The sequence below is a fragment of the Opisthocomus hoazin genome, chromosome 5 (genome assembly GCF_030867145.1).
Source record: "Opisthocomus hoazin isolate bOpiHoa1 chromosome 5, bOpiHoa1.hap1, whole genome shotgun sequence".
Classification (NCBI taxonomy): Eukaryota; Metazoa; Chordata; class Aves; order Opisthocomiformes; family Opisthocomidae; genus Opisthocomus; species Opisthocomus hoazin.
The window spans coordinates 64343158-64365437 of NC_134418.1; the positions used below are offsets into that span (position 1 = coordinate 64343158).

A 22280-nucleotide genomic window follows, 5' to 3' on the forward strand; every position below is an offset into this window, starting at 1 on the left:
CACAGTGACTCTGCTGTGAGGTCACAGTGCCGCGTACATTGCCTCATGGCGTATCGCTGACACGCACACCACATGTTACAGCGGCTTCTTTTCAGCTGCAGGAAAGCTCTCCAGTAAGCATGCTGTAGCTAAGCAATGAGCCGGCCATCCACAATTACTTGAAGGCCATCGATAACGTTACTGGAACAAACTGTCAGATGTTATAGCTACACACTACGCAGTCAGGGAGTCTGTGCCCCGTGTCCAGGTGATCTCAGCACAGAAAAATGCCATCTGTTGCCATCCCCCTGCTGCTGCAGTCCTGCAGGAGGGAAGGAAGGAAGCAAGGGAAGGAAGGAGGGTCAGGACCGAGTTGCACGGTCTCGCCCTCAGCTAAGACATCACAAAACTCATGCGCTGTGCTGCTGCCCAAGCTGTGATATTACCCCTTGGAACAGTGCAGAGCGTAACATGTTTTTGTTTTTCCACAGATGATGGTGCAGAGCTGTGATGCGATGTGAGGACTTTCACTTACGCACAGTTTTAAATTAGTATTTTGGAAAGCTGCAACCTCTGGCTTTTTCTAGCTCACTAATCATTCCCTTATTCTTTGATTACCAATTTGCTTGCACACTTCTTTCACAGATACACAAATAAAGAGATTCACAAGTTTGATTACAAATTTTAATTCTATTTACAGGAAATAAACATGCTTTTGAACAGCACACAGCAGATGAGTAAAACTATTTGAAATGCAAGCTACACAAAATGAAACAAAACCTGAGCACTTCAGTTTCATCATTTTGTAAAAAAAAAAAAAAAAAGCCCTGTTAAAGGCTAAACACTCATCATACGAGGTGCAATACTCATAGACATCAGTTCTTGGAAGAGGAGTTTGCAGGCATAGGGCATTCGAACCAAAGATATCTGGAAAGAGATTTCAAAAGGCTTGTGATAAGCACTCCTAAAGCATTAACTTCCACCACTCTCTACACAAATAACTTGTTAAGTTTTTGACTCAAAAGTGAATCTAAAGTTATGCATGAAAGCATTTAACAAGAATTGCTCACAGACAATGACAAAAGCAGGAGGGAAGCCAAGACTGTCTGTAGAGGCTACACAGCACCTATCCAGAACACATTTTTAATGATAAAACCTGCAGGCAAGGGATCTGATCTTAAACAAGAGCCGTTTAACAAGGGAACATGTGCATAGCAAAGCGTGCCTGATGTGCAGTAAATGCAGTTAAGATTTCCAGCACACACCACTTCAGTAACCCCAGTGCCATTGTTACAAGCTGCAGCAGCTGGTCCCTAGCACAAGAACAAGTCTGTTTAAAGCAACTATTTTTATCTGTGCTGCCACCTTCCCTTGACATAGTTCTGTAACTAAGCACATACTACAAAGCTTTTTTTTTTTTTTAAATTAAAAAAGTGTACAACACAAAAGACCTCCCATGGGGACCCAGCTCTGCAAGCATAAATGTCTTCATGGGGATAGTCACAAGGGCGATGGCTCTAAATTCCTGTGATTCTGAGTTTCACTTCTAAAAATAAGCTCTCAGGCGTTTACTTTTAAAGTCTCTGAAAACTGTGCACTGCAAAATAATTGGACAGCATTTCCTGCCAAGTGACAAACCAACACTGTAAAATTAATAAGGAAGCATCCAAATTAACTAGGACATTATAAACACTTAAAACAGTTATGAAACTAAAATAGCAATTGTTCTGGTGCTTCCTTAAATATTTACTTCCCTATCCTCCTGTTCACCCAAGTGGCCTTTCTTCTTACCCACAAAGAGAAACACTGGCGGATGAAAACCACACGTACCTGAGTTTTATTACGACATCCCCGGCATTCATAGGTGTGAGTCCTCGTGTTTGCAATCGCCATGATTCCACAGAGATTACAGACATGGACTTGGTATGGGTCCGAGGCTTCAAACAATCTTTCTCTCAAGAACTGGGCTGCTCCGTGAGCAATCTGGCAATCTCGTTCCATTTCTCCAAAACGAAGGCCACCATCACTGAAAAGAAAGAGAGAAAAAAACCTCAGCTTTGGAGTTCACTTGCAAAATGTATCAGTTCTTGTTGGTGGAACAAGTAACTTAGCAGAAACATAACAGCAGTATTACACGGCAGGAATAAACCTGTGCACTAATTTTCCTCTAACGCCTCAGAATAAAACTGCTAGTGAGAATGTGAACACAGTAATTTGTAATTGCTGCTAAGCATTTCTAAAGCAGATGTTGGACAGCTAACAGCCACAGCACAACCGTATAGCAAACTCAGGTAACAAATCATTCTCTGCTCATCTGTGGTGGGTTTACCCTTGGCTGGCTGGCAGATGCCCACCAAGCAGACCTCTCACTCACCCATGTCCACAGGACGGGAGGAGAAAAGCTGGAAAAGCTCATGGGTCAAGATAAAAGCAGGGAGATCGCTTACCAATTACCATCGTAGGTGAAACAGACTCAGCATGGGGGGAAATTAGTTTAATTTATTGTCCATTAAAAATGGAGCAGGATGGTAAAAAACAAAGACAAAACTAAAAACATCTTCTCCCCTACCTTCTTCCCAGGCTCACTTTCACTCCCTCATTCCCAACTGCTTCCTCCCCTCCCCATGGTCACAGGGGGAATGGGGGTTGCAGTCAGTACATAACAGTTCCTCTCTGCTACTCCTTCCTCCTCACACTTTTTCTCTGCTCCAGCGTGGAGTCCCTCCCATGGGACAGTCCTTCACAAACTGCTCCAGCATGGGCCCTTCCCACGGGGTACAATCCTTCAGGAACAGATTGCTGCAGCGTGGGTCCCCTACAGATCACAGCTCCTGCCAGGAGCCTGCTCCAGTGTGGACTTTCCACAGGCTGCAGTGTAGACATCTGCTCCACTGTGGTCCGCCATGGGCTCCAGGTGGACAACCTGCCTCACCATGGTCTTGTGTCTCAATGGGCTGCAAGGGCAATCTCAGCGCCGGCACCTGGAGCACCTCCTCCCTCTCTGACCTGGGTGACTGCAGGGCTGCTCCTCTCACATTTTTTCACTAATCTCTTCACAGCTGCTGCGCAGCATTTTTTACCCTTTGTTAAGTGTGTTACCACAGAGGTGCCAGCAGCATCACCGATGGGCTCAGCTTTGGCCAGCGGCGGGTCTGTTGGAGCCAGCTGTAGGTGGCTGTGTCCAGTGCAGGGCAACTCCTGGTCCCTTCTCAGTGAGGCCACCCCAGCAGCACCTCCTGCTACCAAAACCTTGACATCTGTACCCAATACATCATTTTAAGCCAAACACATGAAATTGGGTGGCTAATTGGGGTGAGCTAATTAAGTTCTAGCTGCAAAGTTGAGTCAGCTAATTTTTAGGGCTAAAAACTTCAAAGAAAAAAGAAAACACTGTATAGAAACTAATAAACATCCTTACCGAGATCTACCTTCCATGGGCTGTCTGTTAAGTATCTGGATTGGCCCTCTTGCACGAGAGTGGATTTTGTCATCTACCATGTGCTTCAACCGCTGGTAATACGTAGGACCAATGAAGATCTGTGATGTGATTTTTCGACCAGTGAAGCCATTATAGAGGACCTGAAGGAATCGATGCAATCACTGAATCATAAGCCTTACTTATCCATCAAATGTGAATTAAAAAAATCACAGTGATTTGATATTTAATTATACCTCATTTCCTCTGAGATGATAGCCATAATCTGACAGAAGATTGGAAATCTTCTGCACATTCACAGCATCATTGAAAGGTGTGGCATCACCAATTTCTCCCTTGTTTGCGGACACCTATTGAGAAGATATTTGCAAAAGCCCGTCAGATTTCTGAAGGACTGGTCAGACAACATCACACAGTTTCAAAGTTTTAACTCCTGATGCCAGAACTTGAGATTCCATACCCACGACAGTAACATATCTTGCTTTGTTTATCAGCTACACAATTTATAGTGAGATTTTTTTAAATACCCAGTATCAACAATTTTGCTACTCCTTTTTGTAGGTCACAGGATATGTTTGGAATAAAAGTAACAGACAGGAGAGTACACTGTACTTCTGACTTGCTGGACAAAATTTACAGGACTGCAGATCTTCCCCAAGACACCTGCTTTCGCTGTCAAGTAATTGGAGAACAATCCTTATTTTTTAGTGGATTAACACCTACCAGGAAGTAATATCTTAAAAAAAAAAAAAAAAACAAACAAAAAAAACCAAAAAACCCACAACATTTTAATTCATACTGCTCAGACACGCAGCATGAAAGATTCTTCTTACCTTCCCCTGAAGACACTCAATCAAGTGACCAATGGTCATGCGGGAGGGGATGGCGTGGGGGTTGATTATTATATCAGGTGTGATGCCTTCACAGGTGAAGGGCATATCCTAGAGCATGGAAACAGACAGTCAGCACTTCCCAGAACAGCAGCTTTAAGAAAAGCAGTTCCATGGATTCAAATTAAGTCTTTTAAAGCACGTCAAAGGCACTGAAGTAGCACATAAGAAGCTGTGTACCTTTGTAAACGTGTTTTAGCTAAACTTAAGTCAATATACTGCACTCCACAGACAACTCACTTAAGGCAGTTCCAATGCTAAGATCAGAGATAAAATTTTAAGAGGGGAAAAAAAACCAAAAAAATAATCACTACCTCTTGCCTGTACTGGATACCACAGGTTCCTTTCTGACCATGTCTGCTGGCAAATTTATCTCCAATTTGTGGGATTCTTACAGAGCGTACCTGTAAGCCATAGGAAAACATGCAACTGGTAACTTCAGTACAGAACAAAAATGATTAAAAGTAGGAAGCACGTGCATCAGTGCTCACCCTAATCTTGCAGAATTTGTATCCTTCCTGGTTAAGGGTTACCATGACCTGATCGACAATACCAGTCTCACTAGTTCGCAGGAAAGTGCTACAGTCTCTCTTTGTGAAACGTCTGTTAGTGCTCTCCAGTTCGTCTTCATTCTCTGGCAGCGTTACTGTTTTGCCAATGATGACATCATCCCCAGACACACGTACCCCAGGTGCTATCAGACCATCATCATCAAGTTTGTCATAGATTGCATGTCTCATACCTTTGGAAAAAAGAAAAAAAAACATAGACTCCCAAATTTTTCCAACATGTTGAATTCAGTGTTCTGTAGAAATTCAACAAGTCCGCTTGCAACTTCAGACTACTACTAAAATGTCTGAAGATAATGTTATGCAAATATCTCAATCGATATATTTTTGTTATTAATACAGACATTTCTGCTATTTTATATGTCCCAAAATAAAGACTGAGTCAGTTCAACAACATTAACAACCTTTCCCACAAAAAATTAATTTAAAAACTCAAGTCTTCATACACTGCTATATCTTACCTTGGCAAGTTTCACGTGTAGGCTTTTCAAAAACTTCCTCTTGGTCATACCCTTTCTTAGACTCTTGCTCTTTGTATGAGCGATAGAACACGGATCTGAAAAAGTTATAAAGCCTTCTCCAGTGAAACCAGCATCATTTTTCCTCATCTGTACATCTCAATTTCACTATAATCATCCTTTTATCACATATTATATAGATACTGTCACTAATGACAACCAAAACAAATAATGCCACGCAACCATTCCTCTGAAGTCTTGTTAATCTGTCCATCACTGAGGAGGGGAAAACAAAAAACATCCCACCAAACAAACAAAAAACAGTTGCAGGTGGTATTTGGATTGTGGCTTTTCAGATATTGTCAAAGTACCTATAGATAACATGCTAATTTTTTTTATGAACTGCAGAGACCTTCAGACCTGCTTGACATCTCAAAAACAGTTGTTACTCCTAAAGATGATTCACATCTTCATCATACCATTCTCACATTCCTTTTCTTCTTATAGCTACCATTTTGTAAGCATTTTTAGGCTTCTACTGCTACCTTGCAGTGTCACACTCAGTGTCACTGAGTTGCAGTTGGAAACTTTCAATTTACACAGGCTTCTTTCTGGGGCTTCAGGAGTTTTTGTCTGCTGCCTCATTTGCCAGCCCACCAAAGCCACAGCCTTTCAGATACATATTATCCACCCTTAATTGCTCCTATGCACACAGGAGGTTCTACAAAAGCTTCAGGTGAGCCATAGAAGTGTAACAGTCTCATTCTGCATTGAAAGGCAGTAGATCCAAGACACCAAGCACACGCTTCTTGGACTCAACTTGGACAAAAGAAAATGGACAAAACTAGAAACCTGTTGGCCATCTACACAGCTAACCACAGCCACCTAAAAACTATAATGCACAAAGTCACATCAGCTGCCAGTTGTCCCAACAGCAGTTCCTACTAAGGAGACAAACATGCCAATACTCACTGTCATGTTACTGAAGACCAGACTGTACTACAAAGCCACAATACTGCCATTAAGGAGTTCATATAACTGGCAAAAGTTACATGAAAATATAACAGCAGAAAGTCCGAATATTTTTTTCATTTAACCATTGTACAAAGAACAGTAAACACAGTAAAGACCAAAATGGAAGAGTTGGGAAGACAGAGTGGAAAGTCAGGTTACACAACGGATAAACCATTTCTCACTGTGTTTTGCCAAGATACACATTCACTATTTTCATTGTGCTGCTCCCTCCACCCCCATTAAAAATAAAACCAAACAAAACAAACTAAAAAACTTTTCAGGTTAGAGAGTTTTAGAGAATGGTGTCTTCCAGCGTAAGATGAATTTTTCTTGAGCCTCTGGACAACTCAATACACCTTTTTTTTTTCTTCTTCCAAGCAGTCAAAAAAATTTACAAAATCTGACCTGAAAAAGCCTCTGTCAACAGCAGAACGGTTCATGATGACCGAGTCTTCCTGGTTATAGCCTGTGTATGATGCAATGGCTACAATCGAGTTGATACCTATAATAAGCAGAGCAAACACTTCAAAATGATGCACTCATACCAGACAGGCATTATTTGTAACACAAAATAAGCTGTATTCTCTACAGTGAAGCTGTTCTACCCTTTCTGAGATAAAAATCTCCATGTTCCACACACAAAAACACCATGTAGTATCAGCAAACTTTGGGTAGAGAAGAGAGTCAAGAGTGACCCCTTGTGAAGAACCTACCAAATACCAACACAGACAATGCTTTTTTCCGGTTAGATTTTAGCAGACTACATGGATAAAGTAGTTTCAGCTGCAACACTAGCAATGTATTTTTTACAGTCCAGGTGCCCAGCTACAATTTAACAATTAACCTACAAACAATTTTAAAATTACATACATTAGCTAATTATTGAGGTATTCTACAGACAGCATTTGTGACACAGTTTGAACAGAACAGTAGTATTTTTGTTTAATAACTGTTAACTGACAACGTACCTGCTGGTAACTCTCTAAATCGCAAGTACTCCATGGAGCGTGTTGTTACAAGGGGCTTCTGAGGATAATACAACACGTGTGCCAGCGTATCCATACGAACATGAAAGTTTGTAATGTAAACTCCCATAGCCTGTTTACCCATAGCAGACTGGTATGTGTTCCTGGGAGACTAGACAGACAAGGGAAGACCAGGAGATATGTACATAAAGATCTTTACACATACACCTGAGAGTCTCAAAAGCAGGATGTCAGAAGTGATGCACTGACCTGGTTGTGATCGGGGAAAGGAATAATAGATGCACATACTCCCAGGATCATAGATGGGTGAATCTCACAGTGCGTGTATGTTGAACAGTATGCCACACCTTTCTCTTGCAAGTCATCTGGAGTCATTGCTAGCATCACAGTCTCTTCCTCCAGAGTATCAATGTACTCTACTACACCACTGGCCACAAGATCCTGCCAACTGAATAACCAATCTCTGAAATACTCAACCAATACACAAAATGGGCCCCTTCAGCAGTAACAAGCACAAGGACTTCCCTGGCTTACTATTACTACCACTGTCTCAGTGTGATAAAAAAATATGAATTCAGCTACAAGGTGGAGAAAGCACCTTTGTGCACAAAGCTTTAAACATTTCTCTCTCCAATCTGAGGGAACTTGCAGCTTCCAAGATGGAAAATTAGACATTCAGTTGAATTTCAGGAACATCTCACCTGTAATTGTTATACTCTCGTTCCTTCAGTTGGTCAATATGCCTTTTCTTCAAGAGCAACTTCTGTTTTTCCACAATTAAAAGGGGTCGGCAAATTCTGCCTGCATCAGTATAGATGCGGATTTCTCGCTCACGAATATCTCTAATCATTGAGACCTGTACAAGAAAGCAGCACCCCATGAGTACAAAGTCTCAGCCCGGAATCAGAACTACGGAACACAGAGTAGGGTAACAAAGTTCCCTAAAGCAAAAACGTTACAGGCGCTATCAGCAGCACAGAACAAATATTAACACTCCTACAAAGAGAAGCATTTCAAGAGACTGTTTTCAACTTTTCTTTCAACTGGATCCTCTTTAAAAAAAAACAAAAAAACAAAAAAACCCCACCAAAACACAAAAAACCCCCAAAAAACCCACAACCAAACAAACCACACACAACATCAAACAAACAAACAAACAACTCAAAGCACCAAACCCCAAAAAAATCCCAAACAGAAAAAGCCTAAGCAATATGAAGTATGTTCAGAAAGAGACTAGCAAATAATGCTACTTGGAGCTTGTGAAGTAGTATCAAGGCATTATCCTCTCTCATCTAAAAAGACACCCAAACTCTAGACATAAAATGTATACCTCCGACACAATGATGTCCATTTGACGACGGAGCTTCCTTAGGGTATTCATGAGCTGTTCTGGATCTTTGTGTATTCCTACCCAGCAGCCATTAACAAAGATCTTAGTAGCACTAGAAAGATCGAAAACCAAACAAATATAAAACAAACAAAAAAACCAACCCCAAAAACCCAAACCCTTTAAATGTTGTGCAGGATAAAAAGCTTAAGTCTGTTTAAACAGTTTCATTTGCACATACTCAGCTATTGCTGCTGGAGATATTTCTTCCAGGTTTTCCATACTCCACTCTTCCAAGAATTCCAAAATCGGGGATGGCTGAGACCCCACAGAAATGTAAGCCATCAGGGCTAAGTTCTTCACGAGTCCTACTGCATGACCCTAGTAGAAACACGAACTTAACTTGCACTTCCAGATCAAGAGATTCCCCCAAGAGGATCTGAGAACTTAAACTTCAAGTCCTCAAGGAACTGGACACAAAACATGCTATTCACTTTATTAATTTCTACCATTCAACTACAGAGTTAGCTATAAAGCTAAATATTCCTGTCAGCATTTAAAAAAAAAGTGCAAGTTATCATCACAAGTGCCATGGCTATAAAATGACTAGCAGATAAAAGCAGTTAGGTATGAGTAAGTACTGACATAAATACTACTTTCATTACCTCTGGGGTCTCAGCAGGGCAAACCATTCCCCACAGCGTATTGTGCAGCTGTCTGGGCTTTGCTAGTTTGCCATCTCTACCAATTGGAGAATTCAGGCGTCTCAGATGGGAAAGCGTAGATGCAAAAGTCAGGCGGTTTAACACCTGCACGTAGTAAGGAATTCCGTTAGTCAAAGCTTCTTCAGTGTGTTGTTGACAGGCATCATGAGACATTAGAGCAAGGGATCAATGCCTTCTAGAAATTATGTACTTGAAAAGAATTAAATAGCTCCGATTTTTGTTAGCTACGCTTTTTAGTTCACCTCCACTAATCTTAGACTAAGTCTACCCTCAAAATCTCAAGCTCCTAACCAGTGGTGTGTAATGGCAAAAGTTTTCAGAGCATGCTTGTACCACGGTAAGACCCAGCATAAACACAGTTTTCCAAGCAGAGAGCTGATTTTTCTAGTACAGCTTACTCTGATCAGGTAACTAGAATGAGTGATTCCAAGAGGGTTTGCCAGTACGATGACACAGAGATCTTTTCCAACTTAGTTTGTAAAACTAAGACGATTTAGTTACTAGGAGCAAATCAGCATTTACACTCTTTTCAGTCTGCTCAAAACTTCTCAAAAATTTAAGAAAATTTCTTTTTACAGCCTGAAATGTGAGAGTTTATTTAAAAAGCAAACAAGCCCCTCATACACATACACCAACACACCATTCAGGGACAGTTACCATCTTTGCCCCTTTTCTAACTTTGCTTTCCCTAAATTACGACGATCTCACCAGGGCTCCAGACAACAAAATGTGCTGGCATTTAAAAACTGTCACCTCTTTCCTGTTTCCACCTTTATAAGAAACAGGCTCAACAAAGCACCATTCTGGCCTAATAAAATCAGTGCTCCTCATCATTAGCTGTGGAATACATAACTGTTATACTACAAGGTGTCACTCAAGTTTTTTTAACCTCCTGTGAAGCACTGGAAGTAATTAAAGGAAAGAAATCCATCCTCCCTAAAGATTCCCTGGGACTAGGACTTGAGTAGATATGCGAGCATATGGTCTAGCATAAAAAGTCTTTACAAGAGTTACGCTGTTTAGCAGTGAACACAATAGCTAAAACCAAAATCAAACAGCAACAAAAAAAACCCCAAACTCCACACCGGACTCAACTATTTGGATCTTTGCCTGCTTCAGTAATGAAAGTTTCCTTTTAGCAATGGTTCTGTTTAACACACGATACGCATGGCTGCCAAGCAATGTTAAACGCTTCCATGATACAGTTTTACGTAAACCTGACAAATGCTACCATGCCTTATTCAGCTGTTGTACCTGAGATACTCCTGCTCTGGCCTGATGAGCTTTCTTCTGGTCACCCCAGTTTCCAGTTGCCAATGAATACTTCAAACCATCTGAAATAATTCTTGTTTTAATTGCCAGTTCCAAGTTGAAATCCTTCCCTCTGTCAATAAACTTTTGTGCATATATTCTCACTTCCTTCAGCAAATTCTTGAACATTCTGTAGAAGAAGATGCCAAGAAACATGATTAAACAATACTGTAGCAATTCAGCCTACTCAGCACTATTTGGAAAAAATGTGACTGGCCTCCTCAAAAGAGGCAAGTAATTTGTAACTAAAGGAGGGGGAAAAAAACCTAAACAAATAAACCTGTTCATGAACAGGCACAAAATATGCTTCCAAACAAGTTGATGCTAGCTACCTACTATTAGACAAAACTTAGCCACTCCATAAAAAAGTCATAATCAGATACAGGCTGTGTTGCCCAAGACTGGCTATCAGACACAACAGAATAGTCTAATTGATTTAGAAGCAAAGAGTTGGCAACGCCTTCACCATTAATTATCTCTGAAGAAAACATATATTATAGTTACCCTCTGAACAGGAAAGCTAACAGTGGCCCAGCAAGATCCAGTCTTTTGTTGCCATAATGATCTCTGTCATCAAGCTCTCTTCTTCCCAGTGCTGCCAGCAACAATCTATGAACCATATACCTAAGCAAATAAGATAGTTTATGCTTTAAACTGACAGCAGACATTCACGACAAAGATTACATGCTTTCATAGATAAATCAGTGAATTGTTTCCTAAAGGCTGCACATTCTAGATCTTTAGGATACTGCTGTCCTAAAACAGCACGTACGTCCTCAGTGAATGACCCACTGGAAGTTCATGTAACTGCAGAAAGAAGTTAATATTTACATCATGATGGCAACGCGTCTTCTGCTACATCTGTCCTGTACTCATACCATTATGAACAGCTCATCGCTGGTTATCTACACAATAGTTATTAACCTCTGTTTGTTGTCCATGCAACGCAATGTCAAAAAGAGTCATTTATCAGTATTATCACATCTAACTTAAGATCCAGAATGTGCTGAAAGCTTGTTTTGTTTCAATTTTTATTTCTATTCTATCGATATTTGCATTTTCTCAGCTACGAATATATACCAGTGTCATAAAGTTTATCACTGAGTATCCAGAAGACTGAGGTTAAAACCAAACTTCCATTCAGCGCATTCTTCCAATCATATATATATATATATATGTGAATAAAATCTGTATTCAGGGTCCACCTGCAGATGCACGACAGAAAATACTGACATACCCTAGAAAATAGGCCTTTTTGGTCTCACAGAAGTCACTGACACCAACATGTGGGAGCATTTCTTTCTGCAAGACTTCTTTAGCGTACTTGATTCTCTTCTCTTTGGTGACACCTGGCTTTGCACCTCTTGATCCAATGAAGTTTAGAGCAACATTTTGCTCCTGAATGACAAAAGCTTCATCCAGAGAAGGTTTGACCTAATGCATAAAATACAGCAAAAGTCTGCAGCATCGATCCTGTTGCGATTGAAGGAAACTACGCAGTAGTTTGCTGATGATTCTTTTCAGGAACTGGTAATTACTGATCTAGTTGTTCCTGGCTTTATATAGTAGCTCTTTCCAGAGCAGCAAAAGTAATGGAGCACGCAGCAAGCACACAAAAAAAAGTTCAGACTTTAGAAGTTTAGACTTCAGATAATTGTTCTCATTCAAGTACACTCTAGACCTGTTGCTGTTTCAGGCATAAATCGGGATTTAACAATTAAAGTCAGTAGCAGCAGGATAAGACTACCTCTCCAAATACATACTAACTCTTTGAAATTTCCATTGCGCTCTGTTCGCTTAAATGCTCATTAGAACAGGTTTAGGCAGAGAACTTTTGAAATTTCTAACAGACAACCCACAAAATAATAAAGTAATAAGTTACAATTGGAAAACGAACAATACTTTGAACGATGATTAGCCACACCTACACATCGCCAAATGTCAAGCCAGGAAATAACATATATTACCATTTCCATCATTTCTGGATCTTCAAAGTCATATATGATGTGCTCCAAAATGTCCCTGTCAGACACAAAGCCCAGTGCACGAAAGACAATTATAATGGGGACTTCTTGTTTGATATATGGCAAAGTTGCTACAATGCGCTGACCAATAGCACTCTTCTTCGCACCCTGAAAAGATCAGGAAAAACATACATTCATCTTAAATGATCTTACCTTTAAATAAAAATACCTCGTTTGATTTGCATGATACAGCATAAGTGTATTTATTCAAGCCCTGCAGGAAACCACAACTTCTCAGCGAGCCAGCTAAGGGGCTATTCTGAAACAGACTGAAATGTACTCTGGCGGTGACTTGTTCATTTTAAAAATATTTCTAACTTTAGAAGTCTGCAAAAACTTGAAAGATTTTTGCTGACACAAAGGAATTTAAATAATACTACTCATTCACCTGTCTGCATCATTTCTACATATTTGCAAAGAGCAATCCCATCCACCTTCAGCTTTCCTTCTGTCAGCTTAAGCTCAGCTTTTCTAATCCACTGTGTAAGACTCCCCATTCTCACAATTATTCAAGCAGCTGCTCCCCGCTCCCAGAAAGAAACAAACACCATGGGATGCAGAGGGACAATCGCTCAAGAGTGCCCCAGCCATCAGGAGCGAGAGTGGTGTAAGGCTTCTATTAAAGTTACTCTTGGAACATGCTTGCGAATTTCCAAACATCAGTGCAACGATACATGGGTACTGACACCTTCTGCTTTTCAAGTTATGAATAGCACTTATTGCCCTGCACAGATGGCACAATTATATGTTAAGTATTAATTAAGACGTGGTCTGCAAAACACACCTAAACACTAGCTTGGCCATCAGCAAAGACTGCTCCTATTCTTGTCCTTTGTCAAAAAACAGAATGCAGCTTGTTTGGATTCTCTAAAAACTTACACTAATTCTAAAATTACTTTTTAGCCTTGCCCTAAAACCTGCCACAAACTGAGTCTTCATTTCAATGTACAAATTATTTGCCCCAGAAACAGGCATGATCTATGACAAATACAATACATTTTCATTTAATTTTACCTCTACAACTTAGCATCAGAAGAAATTTATTCTCAAAATTCTGAAAGTGAATGACATGAAGGAACATAGTAAAATTCCTAAAACAACTTTTACTGTGAGCCCCGGGGCAGGGGTTATTACTGCTTAGGCATACCTGCCCACCTCTGGCCAGCATGCTAACCCATATGGTACTTGTTGGTCGAGAGGAATTTTCCAGACAAGATCTACACTCTCCTGTGTAGGCATATTTTGAGTCTTTCTTCGCAAACACATACACTGTGTTTGTAGCCATTTTCTCTTGAGCAATCAGAACCTGAATTAGAAACAAGAACACTAGTAAGTAAATGACAAAAGGGCATGCTGAAAGGAACAAGCACAGTGTGTTTCTACCGCTCTTTTCCAGCGCCTTAAGAGCACTGCACAGCACAAAGTCAATTTGCCAAACTCAGCTGGATTATACTCTGCATTTTAAAAACACATTATTAAGCAAAACATACATCTAGTTAAAACAGAATAACCAAAACTAATGACTCTGAGAAGGTTGTTCTCTATGATGTACTCACCGCATGTGTTAGCTGTGCCGAGACGTTTCTGTTGGCTTTAGGCACAACACTGACAAAGAAAGCACTCCACTATCTGTTTCCAAGGCCAGTGAACTACACAGGCGTCTAAATTGAAACGCCAGCTCTGACGGTCAAAGCCAGATTTCTTTTCTCCAAGAAGAAGAATACAATTCTATTTCTTTTGTTGTGTTTGCCGGGGTGTCAGTTACAAAAAAAAATGGCAGTTTCATTGGTGAGACACAAGCATGGAGAGGGTAGGATTTGCTAAAGCTGAATCCACAGCAATGGAGGGACGAACTTATTCTTATCATAAAATGCACCTATACAGCTGTGAGCAAACTGGAGGAGACTGAGTGAAGTACCACCTCATTTTAGAGTGCATGCTGCTCTGCAATCTTGAAAATGGAAAGGAAAATATCTAGAGTACTTGGTGGCATTCAATGCAAAGCAGTTTATGACACTGAAGAAGGGAAACATGCCTCAAAGAAGAAGAAAAGGTGGCTCAAGAAAGTCCTGACAGGGGACTACAAGTCCATCTTTCTACAAGATCACGAGTGCCCACAGTAACTGACGCACCGGAATAAACGTGTTTATGCTCCTGGCAAAACATATGGAAACAAGTAACAGAAATTTCAGTGCCTGTAAAGATGGTTGTGCAAGGTATAATCCCTTACCTTTTCTGATCCATTAATGATAAAGTAGCCACCAGGATCAAGTGGGCACTCGTTCAGTTCACAAAGATCACGGTCAGTTAAGCCATTCAACAAACAGTACGTTGAACGTAACATAATAGGAATTTTTCCTATAAAAGTCTTCTGATGCTGTGTCTGTAACTGATCCTCCCCTTCTTTAATAACTGTTTTAGTTATATCCACATACAAGGGGGCTGAGTACCTACAGAATAAAAAACAACATTGTCTTATCTGTCAGTTATTACTTAAGGTTGTACAAAGGGATAATGAATGTAGTTACGCAAGTACTCACTGGTAATATTAAGCATTATTACCAAATCGCTAATCATCGTCTGGATTTAACAACAAGACATCAAAATTTCAATAGAGCGGTAATTATCACATTTTCAAGGCACTACTAAATTGAAAAAAACTATCAATTAGTAGTGCAGAGCCAGTCCTTCCTTGTGTTTATCCCCTACAGAGTTTGTTCTTACGTAAGGTTTCTCAGTCTGGCTTCATTGGGCATCATAGGTGAGGGTGCTCCATCTCTTTCCCAATGCGTAGGTTTGGAGAGGTAGATTTGTTCAAATTTCAGCAGATACCGGGGCTGGAAAATAAGAAGACATTTACCTGCCATGGGAGAAACATCCATTTTGGGTGCTCAAGAGTGGCCCTAGAGCTTAATAACCACAGAATCACAGAATCACAGAATAGTAGGGGTTGGAAGGGACCTCTGTGGGTCATCTAGTCCAACCCTCCTGCCGAAGCAGGGTCACCTACAGCAGGCTGCACAGGACCTTGTCCAGGCGGGTCTTGAATATCTCCAGAGAAGGAGACTCCACCACCTCCCTGGGCAGCCTGTTCCAGTGCTCCGCCACCCTCAGAGGGAAGAAGTTCTTCCTCATGTGCAGACGGAACTTCCTGTGCCTCAGTTTGTGCCCATTGCCCCTTGTCCTGTCACTGGGCACCACTGAAAAGAGCTTGGCCCCATCCTCCTGACACCCACCCTTCGGATATTTGTAAGCATTTATTAGGTCCCCTCGCAGCCTTCTCTTCTTCAGGCTGAACAAGCCCAGCTCCCTCAGCCTTTCCTCGTAGGAGAGATGTTCCAGTCCCCTCACCATCCTTGTGGCCCTCCGCTGGACTCTCTCCAGTAGCTCTTCATCTTTCTTGAACTGGGGAGCCCAGAACTGGACACAGTACTCCAGATGAGGCCTCACCAGGGCAGTGTAGAGGGGAAGGAGAACCTCCCTCGTCCTGCTGGCCACACTCCTCTTGATGCACCCCAGGATCCCATTGGCTTTCTTGGCAGCCAGGCACACTGCTGGCTCATGGTTAACCTGTCGTCCACCAGGACACCCAGGTCCCTCTCCGCAGAGCTGCTCTCCAGCAGGTCCACCCCAAGCCTGTACTGGTGCATGGGATTGTTCCTCCCCAGGTGCAGGACTCTGCATTTGCCTTTGTTGAACCTCATCAGGTTCCTCTCTGCCCAGCTTTCCAGCCTATCCAGGTCACGCTGAATGGCAGCACAGCCTTCCGGTGTGTCTACCACACCTCCCAGTTTGGTGTCATCAGCAAACTTGCTGAGGGTACATTCTATCTCTTCATCCAGGTCGTTGATGAATAAGTTAAACAAGACTGGGCCCAGTACTGACCCCTGGGGGACACCACTTGTCACCAGCCTCCAACTAGACTCAGCGCCGCTGATGACAACCCTCTGAGTTCTGCCATTCAGCCAGTTCTCAATCCACTTCACCGACCACTCATCCAGCCCACACTTCCTCAGCTTCCCTAGGAGGATATCATGGGAGACTGTGTCGAAAGCCTTGCTGAAGTCCAGGCAGACAACATCCATGGCTCTCCCTTCGTCTACCCAGCCAGTCATGTCATCGTAGAAAGCTGTTAGATTGGTCAGGCATGATTTCCCCTTGGTGAATCCATGCTGACTACTCAATAACCAATGCTGCCGCACGTCCTCAGCTCAAGGTATGGAAACAATCCCTCTTCAGATGACTAGATCAAAAAAGCACTCAAAAAACTTTCAATAATTTCTAAACATCTCATTAATAAAAAAACTCAGAGGAATCTGAAGGGTCAAAACCATTGGTAAGAGAAGAATAAAGAACCCAAATAGGTCTTTTTCGTAAGAAACTGCTAACTAACTCAAAAACTGCCAAGTCTGTGAATATATAAATAAATAGAATACGCAGAACATTGCTAGTTTTATGATGCAAAAAGGTGAATCTGCTTCAACATGTACAATTAGACAGCTGACAGATCAAACAAGGTGCGAGATTTTGTAAAGCTTTGCTCCCATGCACAAAACATTAAATTTAATAGCTTTGATTTAGTTCCACAGAAATCCTTTCACGTGTTGCAGTGAAACCATGGGCGTGAAAGGACAGATACCTTTCAGCAACAGAACAATTCTCAGGATCTTCATTTTGCTCCCAGAGCCGCTTATCCCTCAAAATCCTACTGCAATGAGATTTAGAGCACTCAGCTCACTTAAATCAAAATCCTTGCATTTGAAAAAAGGGATAAAAGTTTTAAAACAATATTCTTACCAAATGACATTTGTGTGTCTGGTAGGGGGAGCTAGAACATAAAGGAAAGCAAGCAGTTACACGACAGTAGCTTTGTTCAAGTGTTTCCTACGTGTGGTCTCAATCCCAGCACACAAGCATGCGGAGACAACTTGGCTCTTGGTCTCCTTATGTGCAAAAGGACCCAGAGATGAGCCACTCTACTCACAAAGCGTTCCTTCACAGACCAAAATGCAGGGGATAGAGAAATGTAAGCAAATCATCAGACCTGCAGAAATACAACTTGAAAGGCTTGCTGCCTTACAACGTTTCCTGAAAGTTACTATTTTCTACCATGTCCCTTTCCAGAACAGAAGCTAACACAAAGAAAGAACTACAGTGCTGCCACCCCAACTAAGTATCTGCCTAGAAGCCAGTTGAGAATACCTATTACTAATCCAAAGCTTGAATTCCATGCAGGCATTTTACCCTGTCTCAGCCATAAGAACACTGCTGTAGCACACCACCAAAAGAAACACTTGCTCTAGCAGAGCAAGCTCCAATGCAAAGGGAAAAAAAAAAATCAGTTTATGGTTTATGTCACAAGCGGTTTTAGCCTTTCTAAAACATATTTCCAAAGTCCTCATATTCAGCCCTTTCTCCAGACTCACTATTACAAGAAAAGCTGCAAATTGTCCATTCCATATATTCTGTCTTACACAGAGCCACAGAAATCACCTTTTTAACATCTGCGCTAGGTGGTTTTGTTTCCTCTAGAGATTAAAACAGATTATTGCATCAACTTGCCAAAAAACCACAGCTTTCAGACAAACTGAAGTGTCATTGCAGCCCCATCCACAAAATATACTAATAATCAGCCTTCTATATTCAAGATATTCTCTCTTACTTATTACTAACCAAAACTGCTACCAGAGAAGGATAACCATTATCAATAACTGAAAATAAAGCAAGTTGGGTAACACCAGTTCCTAGAATGCTTCTATAGGATCAGTAAACAAAGTAAGACTTGAATTACTGGAAAGGACCTGAAAACAATATGATTTCAAAAAGGCACCAAAGCTTCCTACAACAGTAAGCAGCAGAGCCTTGTCAGCAAACATTTTGTAGGGCACAAAAATTCTCTCAATTCTTGCCCAAAGAAACACCTTTTTCCTGAATTTGCAGCGGCAGCCATGTACGGTACAAAGTTTCCCAAGTTCTCATGCAAGCACTCTCAAGAACACGTTTACCACAATTACTATCTCCGAGTATGGTTGTTAAACCCTCTGATGTGCTACACATTGCCTAAATTGCCTTCAAAATTTGAGGCTGAGAAGCAGAGGGAGAAAGAAACAAAAAATCAAATTAGCCCAATAAACTCAGCCTCCTTAAATTAATCCACTATCTTCAAATGAGGCAAGAGTTTGCCTGCAAGTGACTCTGAATGAAAAAGCAAATTTCCTTTTTCTCATATCCACACCTATTCCTAAAAACATTAATCTGATAAATAAGAACCTAACCTCTCTGATTAGAGAAAGTAAAGTACTAACATTTGGGCAAAAAAGAAGCCACATACATACCATGCTTACATACATACAGCACATATAGCAACCGCAGAACTGCACAACTAGAGAATTCCGCAATAACATACACAGAATAACAGAACAAGCACTCAGGAGAATTACAGCGAGACAAATGTTTACGGTTTGTCTAACAAAGAAACTAAAAGAAATCTCAGTTATTCTCTCTACAGGGTAGTTGTTTGCCTGCAAATAAATGCAAAGAAACAGTCAAAGCGTGTCACAAATTCAGTGCTCGGGTGTCCTGAAGTTCCTTCAAATCTCCACAGCAAAGCAGCAAGGTAGTGACTGGTAGCAGGGGAATGGATCACTTAGGGAACAGGGATCACCACATGAGGGACAAGGATGAACGCACCACAGCCACTGCACGCTCATTGCAGAAGAGCCATCACAGCGCAGACCTTAGACAATTTGTTCTCCTTTGGAACATGGTGCTAATGGAAGACGATGAGCAATGGCACCCTTTGAAAACCTGGACCTAACTCTGGCCGAAGAAAGCTGAGAACTTTTCAGCCATAAACGCTCCTCCCCATGGAAAAGCTACTGAAAGTCAAAATCCCATCAAGACACGGTTTGCTTTTGGCTACCTGCCTTGCTCTGCTACATGCCTGCCAGTGCAGTTTCGTGCAGCAAGTGACAACGTGAGCTGCAGAAGCAAATTGTTCTTCGTCATTTCTCCACTCAGCCAACAATTTAACCAGCAGGAGAGAGTAACTCTGTAGGAGAGGGAAGTTCGATCCCATGGATCACAAAGCTCTTTCACGTGTTTCTCAGCCATATGCCTGACTATCTGGAAACTCGGCCATGTACCTCAGACTCCCAAGAGTTCATGGTTCTGTCCTACTGACTGCATGAGCAGTGTCATAACCCAGATGTGTTTCTGTCTCTCAAGATAAGGGCTGAATAAAACCCATCTAAAATCATCTTACATTGTAAAAACACACCACCTCTGCCGGGGATCTCCACTTACCGGCTCTTCCACTTCTCCTGTGGCATGCTGGGCTTCAGCTTGTAAATCAATCGGTGGAGCATCTTCAACAATTCTCTGCACAGACATCTGAATAAACTCGTCAAAAGAATCCAACTGTTGCCTGACTAAACCCTTTTCATCAAAATAGGAGCTAAAAAAAAAAATAAAGTGCATTAATGAACAAGATATCTTAATTTATGTACTTCATAGAACAACAAGCTTAAGATGTACTTATCACAAAACCTCCAAAAGCCATGACATGCAGTACAGAATCAAATGCACTCACTTTTCCCAAGGCATGAGTTTCAAACACAGAAGCTCAAAAATGTTTTAACAATTCTCTCACTGCTTGAAGACACAGACACTACAAAATGACAGACTTGCTGCCGCCTCTTGGCTAAGCCATAACTGTATGCACAGTCTACCTTAAACTAAGAGGGAAACACGATGACTTAAACCTCAGTAAAAGTGGCTTCAGCTAAAGTTTTCAACAACGTATGTAAATTACTTTGCTTTAACTAATTTTCCAAGCTGCAGTAAACTGAGTGCACGCCCCTACCTCAAGGCAACAGTTCTTGGAACTTTTCTTAGCTGGGATCCCCTGTGTTCCAGCCACGCAGAGGTTCCCAGCTTCACTCCTTCCCCAGATTTCCCTTAGCCTTTGTGTCACCTAGCTTCAACCCAGCACAACCTAACTGGAAAAATCAAAGCCTGAATCTGAAGCCTCACATCCCAGCTTTCAAGGGGATGATGTAAACACGTCTGCTGCATGAGCCCCTACCAGTAAGCTCCTCCACCTCACACTCCTGAAGCCAGCCAGGGAACCCACACTACCTCAGCTTCTGCCCCATCGCTGCCAGGATCTCTAGAGAAAACTGGTAAGAACCACCTCCCCACTGCTAACCTCAGGCTTCCCCAAGGAGGTGAACACACCCTTGGCTATCGTGCTGTTGCCATGGTGCATCTTGCCAGCACAGTCTGCCATTGCACAAAGGGAAGGAAGAAGTGAAAGGGCAACCTGTATCATGGAACGGTTGAGGTTGAAAGGGACCTCTGGAGGTCATCTTGTCCTATCACCCCACTTGAACAGGGTGGTCTAGAGCTGACTGCCTAAGACTATGTCCAGATGGCTTCTGAATACCACTAAGGTCAGAGACAAGAGACCCCATAACCTCTCTGGGTAACCTGTGCCAGCACTCCGTCACCCTCACAGTAAAAAAGTGTTTCTTCACAGGGACTGAGGTGCAGCTCTGGCTGAAGAAACTGCCTCCATTAACTTCCCACCTGACTGAAAGCAAAGGCAGCGCTCTTCACTGGGCTGCAAGAGGACATCCTCCTGCCTTCAGAGCTTCTCATCTCCGCTCTCCACCCGGACTGCCTGCGGGACCAGCCCCACATATCTACCCTGTGGTTTGCCACGGCTGCTCGAGGGCATCAGCCACGCACGTTTTAGGAACGATGCAAGATGGCAAGAGAAACAGTTCCACACGGCCTCCCGCTCCTCAACAGTCATGAGAGGCTCCAGGTCCTGGACGTTCACGCCTTGCCAGAAAAACACTAACGCGGTGCAACAGCCCAGCACCGCTTTCCCAACGCCAGCATCCGCCGAGAGGGCACAGCCGCGTGCGTGCTGGATCTGGAACCGCAACCCCTTCTCACGTCGCCCGGACCAGCGCGTCCCACCGGGGGTCAGCGGGGCCCCCCGAACCCCGCCGCCAGCCCCGCCGCTCCCGCTGCGGCCCTTCTGCTCCGGCAGCCGGGACGCGAGCCCGCAGCACCGCCAGCGCCGAGCCCGGCGAGCCCTAACGCGTCACCTGATGACGATCCAGCAGGCCTCCTGCCACAAGTCGGGGGTGATCTCGTCGTCGTCCTCGTCATACTGCATGTCTGCCGGGGAAGCACAGCGTTAAGGGCAGGCTCTCCTCGACGCGGCGGGCCCACGGACACCCCGGCACCCCGGGGACCCCGCGGAGGCCCCGCCGCGCCCGTCTTCCGCGGGCCCTGCGCGCCAAAGCGGCTCCCCGGCCCTCCTCGCCCGGCTGAGCCAGGGAAAAGGCCCAGCGGGCGAACGGCCTGCGCCCGCCATGACCTTACCCTCGTCCGCGTCGTACATGGCGGCAGCGGAAAGGGCCGCGGGCAGCGGCGGCCGAGAGGGGAGCGGGGAGGGCGGCGAGGCCCAGCGTCCGGCTGCCCGGCGAGCGGCGGCGGGAAGGCGGCGGAGCTGCGCATGCGCGACGGGGCGGCAGGAGGCGGGGC

General features: G+C 43.0%; 2 protein-coding genes across 2 annotated transcripts in view; one reads left to right on the forward strand and one right to left on the reverse strand.

Moving 5' to 3' along the window:
* IGFBP7 (insulin like growth factor binding protein 7) overlaps positions 1–661 on the forward strand; it is a 17320-nt gene extending 16659 nt beyond the window's left edge. Inside the window, exon 5 of the mRNA XM_075421527.1 lies at positions 471–661. Coding sequence (XP_075277642.1) covers positions 471–490 — 20 coding nt within the window. The 3' untranslated portion in view covers positions 491–661. The remainder of the gene's footprint in view (positions 1–470) is intronic.
* On the reverse strand, positions 650–22236 carry POLR2B (RNA polymerase II subunit B). The gene is made up of 25 exons (XM_075421526.1): positions 22119–22236; positions 21839–21911; positions 20025–20175; positions 15444–15556; positions 14950–15169; positions 13867–14025; positions 12663–12827; positions 11933–12129; positions 11200–11319; positions 10639–10825; positions 9325–9468; positions 8901–9040; positions 8663–8774; positions 8034–8188; positions 7582–7780; positions 7315–7483; positions 6752–6848; positions 5336–5430; positions 4797–5047; positions 4620–4709; positions 4249–4356; positions 3652–3765; positions 3398–3558; positions 1810–2005; positions 650–906 (listed from the first exon to the last, which is right to left on the reverse strand). Exons 1-25 carry the CDS (start codon positions 22135–22137, stop codon positions 817–819), a joined length of 3525 nt encoding a protein of 1174 aa, XP_075277641.1. The 5' UTR covers positions 22138–22236; the 3' UTR covers positions 650–816.
* Between the last annotated feature and the right edge of the window lie 44 nt (positions 22237–22280).

Coding starts and splice junctions, on each gene's coding strand:
- POLR2B (XM_075421526.1), bottom strand. Junction 15,170..15,443: donor GCCAGACTGAGAAACCTTAC/GTAAGAACAAAC, acceptor TTTATTCTGTAG/GTACTCAGCCCCCTTGTATG. Junction 10,826..11,199: donor TTAGCTTTCCTGTTCAGAGG/GTAACTATAATA, acceptor CTTCTTCTACAG/AATGTTCAAGAATTTGCTGA.